The sequence below is a fragment of the Tachysurus fulvidraco genome, chromosome 18, assembly GCF_022655615.1.
Source record: "Tachysurus fulvidraco isolate hzauxx_2018 chromosome 18, HZAU_PFXX_2.0, whole genome shotgun sequence".
Lineage (NCBI taxonomy): Eukaryota > Metazoa > Chordata > Actinopteri > Siluriformes > Bagridae > Tachysurus > Tachysurus fulvidraco.
In genome coordinates this window covers 3,388,510-3,403,491 of record NC_062535.1, presented here as the reverse complement: position 1 = coordinate 3,403,491, position 14,982 = coordinate 3,388,510, and the positions used below count along the sequence as shown (strand labels likewise).

The following is a 14,982-nucleotide window of genomic DNA, read 5'->3' as shown; positions in this document are numbered from 1 at the left end:
CACAGTCAAAGAACATACGGCATGTCATATACCGTTGGAATCGTCTGCTTATTGGCTAAACAGCTGTATAGGTCCCAGCCCATTTCATTGCTATTGGAAGGAGTAATTGTCAGTCAAATGCAGGTTCCCAAAAAATGAGGTCATGCCACCATTGGCTTCCCAGCCGTCTATCTCTGCCATACAAGCACCGATTGGCACAAATGAGGGCTTATTTGATTCGTTAGGACCTGGGCTATAAAAATGACGTAGACTTTGAATTTTTGAATATCCCAATTAGGAGTTAGAGCGGCAAAACGAGATGATGGCGCACTTCTGTTTCCAGTTTTCAGAACACTAACGGAATATCTGCGGCGAGACCAGAGCGTTTTGGATAAAAGGCTTACAGATTTCAATTCCTTGGACCTGTGTGGATTTTTGTGGATTATTTGTGTTGGAATATATTACCCCGGTGAAGAAAGAGACGCGTCTAAAGGTAAGGGAAAAACCGGTCTAGCGCCACCTAGGTCAGTTTTGTCAATTTTTTTTCTAATTGTATGAAGGCTGTGAATCATATTGTGCTTTGTGTGTGGGCTTAAAAAATTATTGAGAGTATAAACTTTACTAGGTAAATAGGTTTTTTCATGTTTTTGGAGGATTTGATGCTTTAAAGTTGAATTGAAGCTTGTTTCTGGGTCATCCCCTAGTGGTCACTTTGTCTTCACGGCACGGCGACCCGTAAGAGAGTCAAAATCATTTGCCTTACTAGCAGAACACCATTTATCGAACAACACTCGCTTCTCCCTTGTAAATTACACAAATGTTTGTGTAAGGCTCTTTTTGTGTTTCCTAAAACATTGCCTATAAGCCTCCGGGACCAACTCACATGCTCACAAGATAACAGATTTTACAGATTCATATTTCAGACTCTCTTCAATTTGATAATGTAGAACAAACTTCTTGCGCTTTGCCAAATAACCTACATTGCAAAAGTAATGACCAGACCTCCTTAGGCCTATGAAGAGAAACAAGTGCAATGTGTTTACTCTCGTCAAAATTGTCGGGTGACAAACCACCTTGCAGTGAAGGAAAATGGGCTTGAGCGAGGTCCGGCTGTACAGTTGAGCCAGTAGCAGTTTTTTACTGCATCTAACTCAAGCTTCAGCTTCACCTGCTTCTGGGTCTCGATTTCCAGCTTTTGTATTTCCAGTTTCAAGTTCAATTCAGCTTCGCGTGTCTGGGCTCTCTCTTGCGTTTCATAGTGCAAACAGGCCATACAGACTTTTAGTCGTGCTCCTTCCCATGAACCAACAAACCTGGGTGTTAATGGATCAAACGGTGGTAAGCCAGCCATAGCTTCGGCCTCTGCTTCAGCATCAGCTCCCCCACTCCACTTATCCTCCTCCCCAGAACTGAACTGCTCATTAGCAACACCACACATGTCGTCAACACCAATTTCCATGTTTGACGTAGGCCAAACCTGCAACTCGTTCAAACGCAAGATTAACATTCGTTTTAACTCTTTTTTACGAGACAGTTTACTGAAATTATCCGCTATCTTCATCAAATCCTGCTTAGTGCATAATTCAATCTGTTTTACAGATGGACTAGTTACAAAATCTTCCAAGTTAAACTTTTCCATAATGACAAACCACTCAAACCAAAACACTACTAAACCGCATGAGCGACTCCTATGCTGCCACATACTCCAACTAAAGCATTGCCACACACAACCACAAAATTACCACAATTACCAAAGAATTACTTTGATAAAGATCCCAGACCCCATTAATTGTTACGACCTTTTAAAAGTTGTCTAGGGTAAGTAGTAGCATTTATGGTTGTGGTAATATTTGTGGGTGTAGTAAGCAAAAAGAAGAATGCAGGGACATGAAATAACAATAAAATGTGTGCTTTATTATATACAGGTGAGAAAGGTAAATGGACAATTCAAACAAAATATAAAATATAAACCCAAGAGAAAATGAGACATTAGTGATGCCAAAGTAAATAAAGAAAAATAACAAAACCAATACTAACTGTTTTAAACCTCTAACCTAACTAAGGAAAATAAACAAGAAAAGAAAGTTTTCATCGCAGAGTGCCGATACTTCCTACTTTAAGCTATTAAACAGAAACACACAGCGGGGGGCGTACACCTCTTACCTAATGTATTTAACATTGAGTTACCTATGTGTGGTACAATGGAAGTCACACGACATCTTACCTGTCCCACTTCCTCTGGTATAACAGAATAAACAAAAGGAGTTAAAGCTCCTAAGACTCAGAGAGGAAACACGACTTCAATATTAAGGTAACAGTATAGCACATTCAACATAAATAATGAGTAACATGGCAACAACATCAAAGGAATGTTCAGGAAGTCCTTTTCGCTTCTTTTCCTGGCGTTTTATATCTGCTGGCTGAAGTTCATTGGCAGCGGATAGGTCAAAGCTACATGATGATTGACATCTCCCCGAGCCAATAAGTAGTCACGGGAGGTTCTAAGAGAGACAGGGATCGAGAGGCACAGGCACGCCCACAAAACATTTTTAGATATGTAACAATAATGTAGACATAATATTATACAACAGCACTTATTTCCTCTTTCTCTGTCAGCATCTATTACTAAATATCGTATCCATAACATCTTCATTACAAAGAGAAGTTTAAATACACTTAGCTAGTCACTGGTCTAATGATTTGTGACTGAACATTTCAGCTAATCAGTTTGGACACATTTCCACTAACCCTGAGCTCAGGATCAAACCAGTGGCCTGGAATTTGACATTTTAAACCTTGACCTAAATAATTTTTCTGACTTATTAAAGCAATAGTATCAATACTAGATTTTTAAAGCTCATCAAAACTTTGTTGTTTGCTTCACGGAGCAAGTATTTGTAAAGTCCAGTAGATCTGGAGGCGAGTGTACAGATAGAGCAGCAATACTATTGGAGGCCAGTGGATACATCCTTGTGACATCACCAGAATACATGTAACACTGTTCTATTCATAGTGTCAGGTTATTGTTAATGTCAGATGTGTATAATGCAGTAATTTTGTGATTCAACTTAATACTGAATAGATAGATAGATAGATAGATAGATAGATAGATAGATAGATAGATAGATAGATAGATAGATAGATAGATAGATAGATAGATAGATAGATAGAGAGAGATAGATAGATATAATAAAAGACAATGTAATAAAAATTAGAACTAAGTTCACATTCTCCATCCTTTAAATTCAACTCTTTCTGTTCACCTGTCTTTTTGTTTATCCAAATTCCTAGAAAACCCTGCAGGCTTTATTCTGTAACTATGAACACAGATATATCTGTCATTCAAATATGTTCCAAATAAAAGCACATAACAACAGCATCACAACAACAGCAAAACTCTGATGAACAGCAGATACTGAGATAACATCTGTATCTAAGGGAATATGTAAAGTGATGGGTGGGATTGAAAGAGGACAGTAATACTATATAATAAGAGGTTTGTTAGGTTCAGGTGCACAAAGTGAGGTAAAGAACAGAAGAAAAATCGTAACACACACTCTGTGTGGAGTACAAGACATACATGAGGTACGGATATCTATTTATTCATGTATTTATGGTTATTTAGATATTAATTTTCTAATATATTATTGTTTCTATAGTAACAGCTCGCACAGGGACATTTATGAAAGACATCTTATCTGTCTGTGTTTGGTAACAGTCATGGTGAAGATTTTATTCTTTATAGATTGTTTTTTTGACAATTTCTTTACAGATATGGTTCACCTCATTTCAGTGACTCTACTCTTCTCAGGTCAGTGTGTATACAATGTACAGTGTGTGTGTGTGTGTGTGTGTGTGTGTGTGTGTGTGTGTGTGTGTGTGTGTGTGTGTGTGTGTGTGTGTGTGTGTGTGTGTGTGTGTGTGTTATTAAAAGAAAAAGACAGACACTGTGAATGTGGGGCTATAAATAACTTTATTTTGATGCCAATTCTTGTATTTACTCTTTAGTTTCAGTTTGAAACAAGTTTGAACATAATTTTTTTCACTTTGTAATCTGAGGCTATTTTTGTATCAACAAATGAAGCCCTCAATGCTGAAGTATTGTGCATCTTAAAAGTGGGTGAAAACTCTGCTGATGCACCGGTGGTGAAAGTCCGATACTTCCGTCTTAGCACAAACACAGACATCAGACTATATTTATCTGAAGTCATTTTAAAAGCCATGCCCTGCTTTTACAACACAGTTTTGTGCATGGTCACTATTTGTCATATTTAAATAAAACTCCAAACAGGAACATGACATTAGCTGTGAGCTTAACAAACCTTGTTGTGTTCTGTGAGATCCTAATCATGAGGTCTATTGTCAAGGAAGCTTTCTAACATATATTTAACTTAATATACTTAATATGCACCTGACCTCATGAATATTTCACATAAATCTACAAAAAGCAGACTGTAATCTTTCTAATAACAGCATCACTTAGGGTGATTCCAAGCTGAATGAAACATAAACAGAGACACAAGTGTTTTATTATGAAGTGTAAAGAGACATTTGATGATCTGATTACAAACAAAATAAAGAATCGCACAAGAAACATTTAGCCAGTTTTCATGGATTAAATGATCATGTTGATGTTGAACAACTTGAATTCATTTCTAGCTGCTTAGCTAATGTTATATTATAATACATTTTGTCATGCTTTATTTTCTGTTTCTGATTCCACAAAATAGAAAATTACATAGTGGAAAAAAAAAGAGATTTAAAAAGCCACTTTTGTTTATAAAGTGTACAATGTTTCATGGTAGAACTTTTACCTGGCATATTTTACCTAGAACATTTAAGAACCTTAAAACCATGAGACTATAATAATGTGAAGGGTTGGTCTGTTATTCCAGGAAATAAAAATAAATAAAACTGATTTTGAAAGTAAGAGAACATTTTAAAATCGTATCATAGCTTCATGCAATAACACGTCACTTTTTTATGTTTTTCACAGTATTATGTGGTGTAGGAGCATATATTCCTCATCACTATCACTTTGTGAATGAGAATAAAACCTGGACTGAAGCTCAGACTTACTGCAGAGAGAAATACACTGATCTGGCAACCATCAACAACATGGGAGAGATGAAGAACCTGAATCACACACTGATGAAGGAAAATGCAAAGAAAGCTTGGATTGGTCTACAGAGAGCAGGACCTGGGAGATGGCTGTGGTCTCTGGAAGACCAAACTTTCTACAGAGACAGAGTCACTTACACACACTGGGACAGTGGACAACCAAATAATGCTGGGGGAACTCAGTACTGTGTGACATATTGGTCTGCCAGTCCATTATGGAATGATAACCAGTGTGATGCGTTGTTTCCTTTTGTATGTTATGAAGGTAAGAGATGTTAATAAAAAGTAATATATTTAATAATGTTACAGTGATGAAAATCTAATTTTAAAATGGAGGATCTAATTGTATTATTTATTTTTCTTAGTTTTTTGTTAAAGTTCCTTTATTGGCACAAAAGGCAAAAATCTAATGTAGTAATGAATGAGCTATTAATTGTGTTAACTGTATGTTTGTTTGTTTTTTTTTTTCAGAAAATAAAGTTAATAATATAGTTCTTTTATTGACTTAAGAATCAGCAAAAATCTAATGAAGTCATGAATGATCTAATCATTGTGTACATTTTTATTTTTATTTTCAGAAAACAACACAAACACTAATAAATATGTATATATTAGTGATGAAAAGAGCTGGTACGATGCTCAGACCTACTGCAGAGAGAAATACACCGACCTGGTCAGTGTGAGGAACCAAACTGAGAATGACGAGATCTGGAGTGTGGTTAATGTTTCAGTCAGTTCACGTGCTTGGATCGGTCTGTTTAATGACTCCTGGTATTGGTCAGATCAGAGTAAGTCCACATTCAGATACTGGAGATCTGACAAACCCATTAGAAGTTTGATCTGTGCTGCAGTGTCTGAGTCTGAGCAACGTTACTGGACTGATGTGAACTGCACAGAAAAACTCCCGTTCATCTGCCATGAGAGTGAGTTAAATGATGTGGATAAAATTTTTTAATTTATTAAAGATTCCTGATGCTGTTTTGTATTATCATGAACTGTATACAATACACTTTGTTTTATAAATACAATCACAAATGGATATGAGAGAGATAATTTAACTTTTTAATAAAATTTGCAGAACAAAATATTTATATTAACAATATTTTCAGGATATTATATCCAGATTCCTGTTTAAATCTTCGGCTAAATAAAAGATGAAAAACAATTGGGTTGTAAATGTTCGCTTTTGCTTTTATTGAATGCTGCCTCTTTTATCCAGATAAAGTGATCCTGATTAAGGAGAAGCTGACCTGGTGGGAAGCTCTGACATACTGCAGGAACCATCATCATGACCTGGTGTCAGTGCGCACCGAGGAGATGCAGCTCTGGGTGAAGGAAGTGACTCAAAACGCCTCCACTGAACACGTGTGGCTCGGCCTGCGTCACGACTGCGCCCAGCGTGTCTGGTTCTGGGTTGTTGGATCAATAATCTGCTATCAGAACTGGGCACCAGGGAATGGGACCTGGAATGAAGACTGTAGTCATGAGAAGAGAAGCGGAGCAGTGCAGTCTGGAGGAGAGCAGAAGTGGATCGAGCTGCCTGAGAGCCAGAAGCTCAACTTCATCTGCTCTACCTATGATGGTTAGTCACAGTGTTTTTGTATGCTTGTGTTTTACTGCGCTTTTTTGATATCATATTTAAAATTGTTTTTTTCATCGTTTTTGTTTGAAGATTTGTTTTATTAAACATGAAGACTGAAGACAAGTTGTGGTCCATCATCTGTGTCCAGCATCAGCTGATCTACAGCAATGTCTCATTTATTCTCTTCTATTATTATTATTATTATTATTATTATTATTATTATTATTATTATTATTATTATTATTATTATTGACTGTTCTTATTAATAAAGGGGTTTCTGGGTAATGTAGGTGAAATCTATTTACCTGATGTTTACAACATTGTGTTGGTTTGCACATACATTATAATTACAGCTATTTGTTTGCTTTCTATGAATAAAGAACTATATTATATTCAGCTAATTTACACATATGCAGGAAGTTTAGAACATCAAGCCATGTAAACAGTTATGTTAAAATCATCATTATTCTTCATGTTTTTGTTTTCATCACATATACATTACACACACACACACACACACACACACACATACATATATATATATATATATATATATATATATATATATATATATATATATATATATATATATATATATATATATATATATATGTATATATGTATATATACATATATATGTATATATATGTATATGTATATGTATATATGTGTGTTATCAGGATGTCTGCATAATGACATGTTGATGGTTTCTATACCTGGAATTTCTGAGCACTTGTTTAAATAATAAAAGTACATTTTAGCAATACCTGTGTTTCCCCTCCAGCCCACCAGAGGAAACCTTGTGCTATTGTTTAATGCAATGTAATATTAGTGTTTTCCTTGCATTACTTTGTGGTTCCATTGCTTGTCTTGCTGTATTTTGCCCTTGTTTAATTTGTTCATTTTATTGTGTTTGGATTTGTTTGTCAGATTTGTTTGCCACACGGATTTTGCTCTCTGCTTTTCGGAATTTCTTCCCTGTTTTTTGACTTTCCCTTTGCCTACTGTTTTGGAATGTTTGCCTTCTCATTAAATCTCTGCAAACAGATTCAGCGTCTTCTGTTCCCGGCCCATCATTACATCCATGCACAACTCTGGTTCAGTCAACAGCACAGTGTAAAGTGTTACAACTGCAGCTACTTTGACAAAAAGCTATTTCAGCTTTTGTAACACCAGATAACTTTCTGCAGTATACACATATATACATATATGATGGCTTTCAGATTAAGGAACGCTCCAGCAACTTTCCAAGATCTCGTTAGCATTGTTTTCTGTGATGTGACAAATCTTGATGATCTGCTGTTGTATTCGTTGATTTGGAAAGAACACATTTGTCTGTTGAGAACCGTATTTGAACATCTGATGAAAGCAAACTTAACGCTTAATTTAGCAAAATATGAATTTGTTATAGCATCTGTTACTTACCTTGGAAAGGAGGTCGGCCAAGGCCAAGTACGACCGGTAGCGGCTAAAGTCACGGCCATAACAGATTTTCCGATTCCTACGACCCATGGAGAGTTGCGAAGGTTTTTGCATATGGCAGGCTATTATAGTAGCTTTGTAAGAATTTTTTGACTGTACTGAGTCCTCTTACTTCACTACTTAGACCGTTGAAGTCTTATTTGTGGTCTGCTGTGGTCTGCTGAGCTAAATTTTTAACGTGACGTTTGAGATTTTGAACTGTCAGTCTGTAACTTGTCAGGACATTTAGAAGAAAATACATTCTTGTGAGTTAAAATACACTCATCCGCGAGTACGGCTGCGTGTGATAAAGTATTAACTTTCTGCTCGTTAAGATACACTATTACATGTTCATCTAAACATCCCTTAAATTCTTCCAGCAACATCAACTCTCTTAAAGAGTCAAAATCATTTGCCTTACTAGCAGAACACCATTTATCAAACAACACTCGCTTCTCCCTTGTAAATTACACAAATGTTTGTGTAAGGCTCTTTTTTCATTTCCTAAAACGTTGCCTATAAGCCTTCGGGACCAGCTCACAAGATAACAGATTTTACAGATTCATATTTCAGACTCTCTTCAATTTGATAATGTAGAACAAACTTCTTGCGCTTTGCCAAATAACCTACATTGCAAAAGTAATGACCAGACCTCCTTAGGCCAATGAAGAGAAACAAGTGCAATGTGTTTACTCTCGTCAAAATTGTCGGGTGACAAACCACCTTGCAGTGAAGGAAAATGGGCTTGAGCGAGGTCCGGCTGTACAGTTGAGCCAGTAGCAGTTTTTTACTGCATCTAACTCAAGCTTCAGCTTCACCTGCTTCTGGCTCTCGATATCCAGCTTTTGTATTTCCAGTTTCAAGTTCAATTCAGCTTTGCCTGTCTGGGCTCTCTCTTGCGCTTCATAGTGCAAATGGGCCATGCTGTCTTTTTGTCCCGCTCCTTCCCATGAACCAACAAACCTGAGTGTTAATGGATCAAACGGTGGTAAGCCAGCCATAGCTTCGGCCTCTGCTTCAGCATCAGCTCCCCCACTCCACTTATCCTCCTCCCCAGAACTGAACTGCTCATTAGCAACACCACACACGTCGTCAACACCAACTTCCATGTTTGACGTAGGCCAAACCTGCAGCTCGTTCAAACGCAAGATTAACATTCGTTTTAACTTTTTTTTTTTTTTTTTTTTTTTTTTACGAACAGTTTACTGAAATGATCCGCTATCTTCATCAAATCCTGCTTTCTGCATAATTCAATCTGTTTTACAGATGGACTAGTTACAAAATCTTCCAAGTTAAACTTTGCCATAATGACAAACCACTCAAACCAAAACACTACTGAACTGCATGCTCAATGCTGCCACATACTCCAACTAAAGCATTGCCACACACAACCAGAAAATTACCACAATTACCAAAGAATTATTTTGATAAAGATCCTGGACAAGACCCCATTAATTGTTACAACCTTTTAAAAGTTGTCTAGGGTAAGGAGTAACATTTATGGTTGTGGTAATATTTGTGGGTGTAGTAAGCAAAAAGAAGAATGCAGGGACATGAAATAACAATAAAATGTGTGCTTTATTATATACAGGTGAGAAAGGTAAATGGAAAATTCAAACAAAATATAAAATATAAACCCAAGAGAAAATGAGATATTAGTGATGCCAAAGTAAATAAAGAAAAATAGCAAAACCAATACTAACTGTTTTAAACCTCTAACCTAACTAAGGAAAATAAAACAAGAAAAGAAAGTCTTCATCGCAGAGTGCCTATACTTCCCTACTCTAAGCTATTAAACAGAAACATACAGGGGGTTTAGTACACCTCTTACCTAATGTATTTAACATTGAGTTACCTATGTGTGGTACAATGAAAGTCGCACAACATCTTACCTGTCCCACTTCCTCTGGTATAACAGAATAAACAAAAGGACAAAAGCTCCTAAGACTCAGAGAGGAAACACGACTCCAATATTAAGGTAACAGTATAGCACATTCAACATAAATAATGAGTAACATGGCAACAACATAAATGGAAACGCGGAAGTCCTTTTCGCTTCGTTTCCTGCCGTTTTATATCTGCCGGCTGAAGTTCATTGCCAGCGGATAGGTCAAAGCTAAATGATGATTGACATCTCCCCGAGCCAATCAGTAGTCACAGGAGGTTCTAAGAGAGGGAGAGAGAGAGAGAGAGAGAGAGAGAGAGAGAGAGAGAGAGAGAGAGAGAGAGAGAGAGAGAGAGAGAGAGAGAGAAACACACAGGCACTCCCACAAAACATTTTTAGATATGTAACAATAATGTAGACACAATATTATACAACAGCACTTATTTCCTCTTTCTCTGTCAGCATCTATTACTAAATATCGTATCCATAACATCTTCATTACAAAGAGAAGTTTAAATATACTTAGCTAATTTGGAGAAAATAGCCTGAAATCATAATGATATATAAAACTTCAGAATTTTGAATGCAATTCTTTAGGAATTTAGGCCTTTTTGAGCTTCTGTACCAGGAAATCCAGAATTCCTATCACTTACCAAAGTAAAAGCACTTTAAGTCAGACCATGATGAACAACTTACCTGTGTTTGGTGCCTGTAGGTTAAAAGCTGTAGAATGATTAGCATTTAGAATTTAATTGTTTAAAAAAGTAAGGTAATGAAGCAAAACAGAATTTTGGGTTGTTAAAGACAATATAATAAGAATTAGAACTAAGTTCACATTCTCCATCCTTTACATTCAACTCTTTCTGTTCACCTGTCTTTTGTTTATCCAAATTCCTAGAAAACCCTGCAGGCTTTATTCTGTAAATATGTAACATCTCACATGAATATATTCAAATATGTTCCAAATAAAACCACATAACAACAGCATCACAACAACAGCAAAACTCTGATGAACAGCAGATACTGAGATTACATCTGTATCTAAGGGAATATGTAAAGTGATGGGTGGGATTGAAAGAGGACAGTAATACTGTATAATAAGAGGTTTGTTATGTTCAGGTGCAGAAGAACTCTCGTAACACACACCCTGTGTGGAGTACATGACATACATGAGGTACGGATATCTATTTATTCATGTATTTATTTGTTTGTGAGAGAGAGAGAGAGAGAGAGAGAGAGAGAGAGAGAGAGAGAGAGAGAGAGAGAGAGAGAGAGAAACTGGTGAATTAATAACTGTTTACTACAGTAATATAACTGATAACAGAACATAGAAAGAGTCAGATTATTAATTCATAAGCTGTAATGTTGGAAATGTTTTTTTGACAATTTCTTTACAGATATGGTTCACCTCGTTTCAGTGACTCTGCTCTTCTCAGGTCAGTGTGTACACAATGTACACTGTGTGTGTGTGTGTGTGTGTGTGTGTGTGTGTGTGTGTGTGTGTGTGTGTGTGTGTGTGTGTGTGTGTGTGTGTGTGTGTGGGTTATTTAAAAGAAAAAGACAGACACTGAATGTGGGGCTATAAATGACTTTATTTTGATGCCAATTCTTGTATTTACTCTTTAGTTTCAGTTTGAAACAAGTTTGAACATAAATTTTTTCACTTTGTAATCTGAGGCTATTTTTGTATCAACAAATGAAGCCCTCAATGCTGAAGTTTTGTGCAGCTTAAAAGTGGGTGAAAAATCTGCTGATGCACCGGTGGTGAAAGTCTGATACTTCCGTCTTAGCACAAACACAGACATCAGACTATATTTATCTGAAGTCATTTTAAAAGCCATGTCCTGCTTTTACAACACAGTTTTGTGCATGGTCACTATTTGTCATATTTAAATAAAACTCCAAGCAGGAACATGACATTAGCTGTGAGCTTAACAAACCTTGTTGTGTTCTGTGAGATCCTAATCATGAGGTCTATTCTCAAGGAAGCTTTCTAACATATATTTAACTTAATATACTTAATATGCACCTGACCTCATGAATATTTCACATAAATCTACAAAAAGCAGACTGTAATCTTTCTAATAACAGCATCACTTAGGGTGATTCCAAGCTGAATGAAACATAAACAGAGACACAAGTGTTTTATTATGAAGTGTAAAGAGACATTTGATGATCTGATTACAGACAAAATAAAGAATCGCACAAGAAACATTTAGCCAGTTTTCATGGATTAAATGATCATGTTGATGTTGAACAACTTGAATTCATTTCTAGCTGCTTAGCTAATCTTATATTATAATACATTTTGTCATGCTTTAGTTTCTGTTTCTGATTCCACAAAATAGAAAAAATACCGAGTTAAAAATAATAAAAAACAAAACAGGTTTAAAAGCCCCTTTTCATTAATAAGTGTACAATGTTTCATGGTAGAACTTTTACCTGGCATATTTTATCTAGCATATTTAAGAACCTTAAAACCATGAGACTATAATAATGTGAAGGGTTGGTCTGTTATTCCAGGCAATAAAAATAAATTAAAACTGATTTTGAAAGTAAGAGATAACATTTCCAAATCTTATCATAGCTTCATGCAATAACACGTCTCTTTCTTATGTTTTTCACAGTAGTATGTGGTACAGGAGCATATATTCCTCATCACTATCACTTTGTGAATGAGAATAAAACCTGGAGTGAAGCTCAGACTTACTGCAGCGAGAATTACACTGATCTGGCAACCATCAGCAACATGGGAGAGATGAAGAACCTGAATCACACACTGATGAAGGAAAATGCAAAGAAAGCTTGGATTGGTCTACAGAGAGCGGGACCTGGGAGATGGCTGTGGTCTCTGGAAGACCAAACTTTCTACAGAGACAGAGTCACTTACACAAACTGGCATCCTAATGAACCAAATAATGCTTGGGGAATTGAGTACTGTGTGTTATATATGTCCTATAATAAATTATGGAATGATTACCCATGTGAAACATTGTTTCCTTTTGTATGTTATGAAGGTAAGAGATGTTAATAAAAAGTAATTATAATTAATTATGTTACAGTAATGAAAATCTAATCTAAAATTATGTCTCTAATTGTGTTATTTTTCTTGATTTTCTTGTCCTTCACTTTTTTGTTAAAGTTCTTTTATTGACATAAGATGCAAAAATCTAATTAAGTCATGAATGAGCTGTTCATTGTGTTAACTGCATGTTTGGTTGTTGTTGTTTTTTTTTTTCAGAAAAGAACATAAACCCTAGTAAATATGTATATATTAGTGATAAAAAGAGCTGGTATGATGCTCAGACCTACTGCAGATAGAAATACACCGACCTGGTCAGTGTGAGGAACCAAACTGAGAATGACGAGTTCCGGAGTGTGGTAAATGTTTCAGTCAGTACAGGTGTTTGGATCGGTCTGTTTAATGACTCCTGGAATTGGTCAGATCAGAGTAACTCCACATTCAGATACTGGAGATCTGACAAACCCAGTAGAAGTTTGATCTGTGCTGCAGTGTCTGAGTCTGAGCAACGTTACTGGACTGATGTGAACTGCACAGAAAAACTCCCGTTCATCTGCCATGAGAGTGAGTTTTTTTTAATCTATTAAAGATTCCTGATGCTGTTTTGCATTATCATAAAGTGTATACAATACACTTTGTTTTATAAATACAATCACAAATGGATATGAAAGAGATAATGAAACGTTTTTATAAAATTTGCAGAAAATATATAAATATTTATATTAACAATATTTTCAGGATATTATATCCAGATTCCTGTTTAAATCTTCTGCTAAATTAAAGATGAAAAACTATTGGGTTGTAAATGTTCACTTTAGCTTTTATTGAATGCTGCCTTTTATTTTCCAGATAAACTGATCCTGATTAAGGAGATTCTGACCTGGTGGGAAGCTCTGACATACTGCAGGAACCATCATCATGACCTGGTGTCAGTGCGCACCGAGGAGATGCAGCTCTGGGTGAAGGAAGTGACTCAAAACGCCTCCACTGAACACGTGTGGCTCGGCCTGCGTCACGACTGCGCCCAGCGTGTCTGGTTCTGGGTTGTTGGATCGATAATCTGCTATCAGGGCTGGGCACCAGGGAATGGGACCTGGAATGAAGACTGTAGTCATGAGAAGAGAAGCGGAGCAGTGCAGTCTGGAGGAGAGCAGAAGTGGATCGAGCTGCCTGAGAGCCAGAAGCTCAACTTCATCTGCTCTACCTATGATGGTTAGTCACAGTGTTTTTGTATGCTTGTGTTTTACTTCGCTTTTTTGATATTACATTTAAATTTTTTTTTTTTTTTTTTTTTTTTGTTTAAAGATTTGTTTTATTAAACATGAAGACTGAAGACAAGTTGTGGTTCATCATCTGTGTCCAGCATCAGCTGATCTACAGCAATGTCTCATTTATTCTCTTAAACAAATTACTTATTATTATTATTATTATTATTATTATTATTATTATTATTATTATTATTATTATTATTATTATTATTATTTCTGATGGTTCTTATTAATGAAGGGGTTTCTGGGTAATGTAGGTGAAATCTATTAACCTGATGTTTAAACTACAGTGTGTTGGTTTGCACATATAATTGTTTTTTGTCTGCTTTCTAAGAATAAAGAACTATAGCATATTCAGCTCATTTACTTTACACCTATGCAGGAAGTTTAGAACACCAAGTCATGTAAACAGTTATGTTAAAATCATCATAATTATTTTTTATGTTTTTGTTTTCATTATATATATATATATATATATATATATATAGTTCTTTGAGTGTGTTATCAGGGTGTCTGTATAATGAAATGTTGATGGTTTCTATACCTGGGATTTCTGAGCACTTGTTTCTCTAATATGTCAGGATATGGATTGTAATGAGTGCTGCCAGTTTCCTATCAAATAAAAGTACATTTCAAGTTTGTGTTTTAGTGTATCTCTGTGTTT

The 14,982-nt window shown here is 35.9% G+C and overlaps 2 protein-coding genes and 1 pseudogene across 2 annotated transcripts in view; all 3 read left to right on the top strand.

The window, feature by feature from the left end:
• The first annotated feature begins 3,298 nt into the window (after positions 1-3,298).
• On the top strand, positions 3,299-7,189 carry LOC113637206 (macrophage mannose receptor 1-like). Its single transcript, XM_027137743.2, has 6 exons — positions 3,299-3,564; positions 3,752-3,790; positions 4,976-5,365; positions 5,679-6,023; positions 6,320-6,682; positions 6,773-7,189. Exons 2-6 carry the CDS (start codon positions 3,754-3,756, stop codon positions 6,784-6,786), a joined length of 1,149 nt encoding a protein of 382 aa, XP_026993544.1. The 5' UTR covers positions 3,299-3,564; positions 3,752-3,753; the 3' UTR covers positions 6,787-7,189.
• A 4,209-nt stretch (positions 7,190-11,398) lies between these two features.
• LOC113637166 (macrophage mannose receptor 1-like) overlaps positions 11,399-14,982 on the top strand; it is a 28,388-nt gene continuing 24,804 nt past the window's right edge. Inside the window, exon 1 of the mRNA XM_047803662.1 lies at positions 11,399-11,464. Within this exon, the coding sequence (XP_047659618.1) occupies positions 11,428-11,464 (37 nt within the window). The 5' untranslated portion in view covers positions 11,399-11,427. The remainder of the gene's footprint in view (positions 11,465-14,982) is intronic.
• LOC113637042 lies at positions 12,778-14,542 on the top strand (annotated as a pseudogene).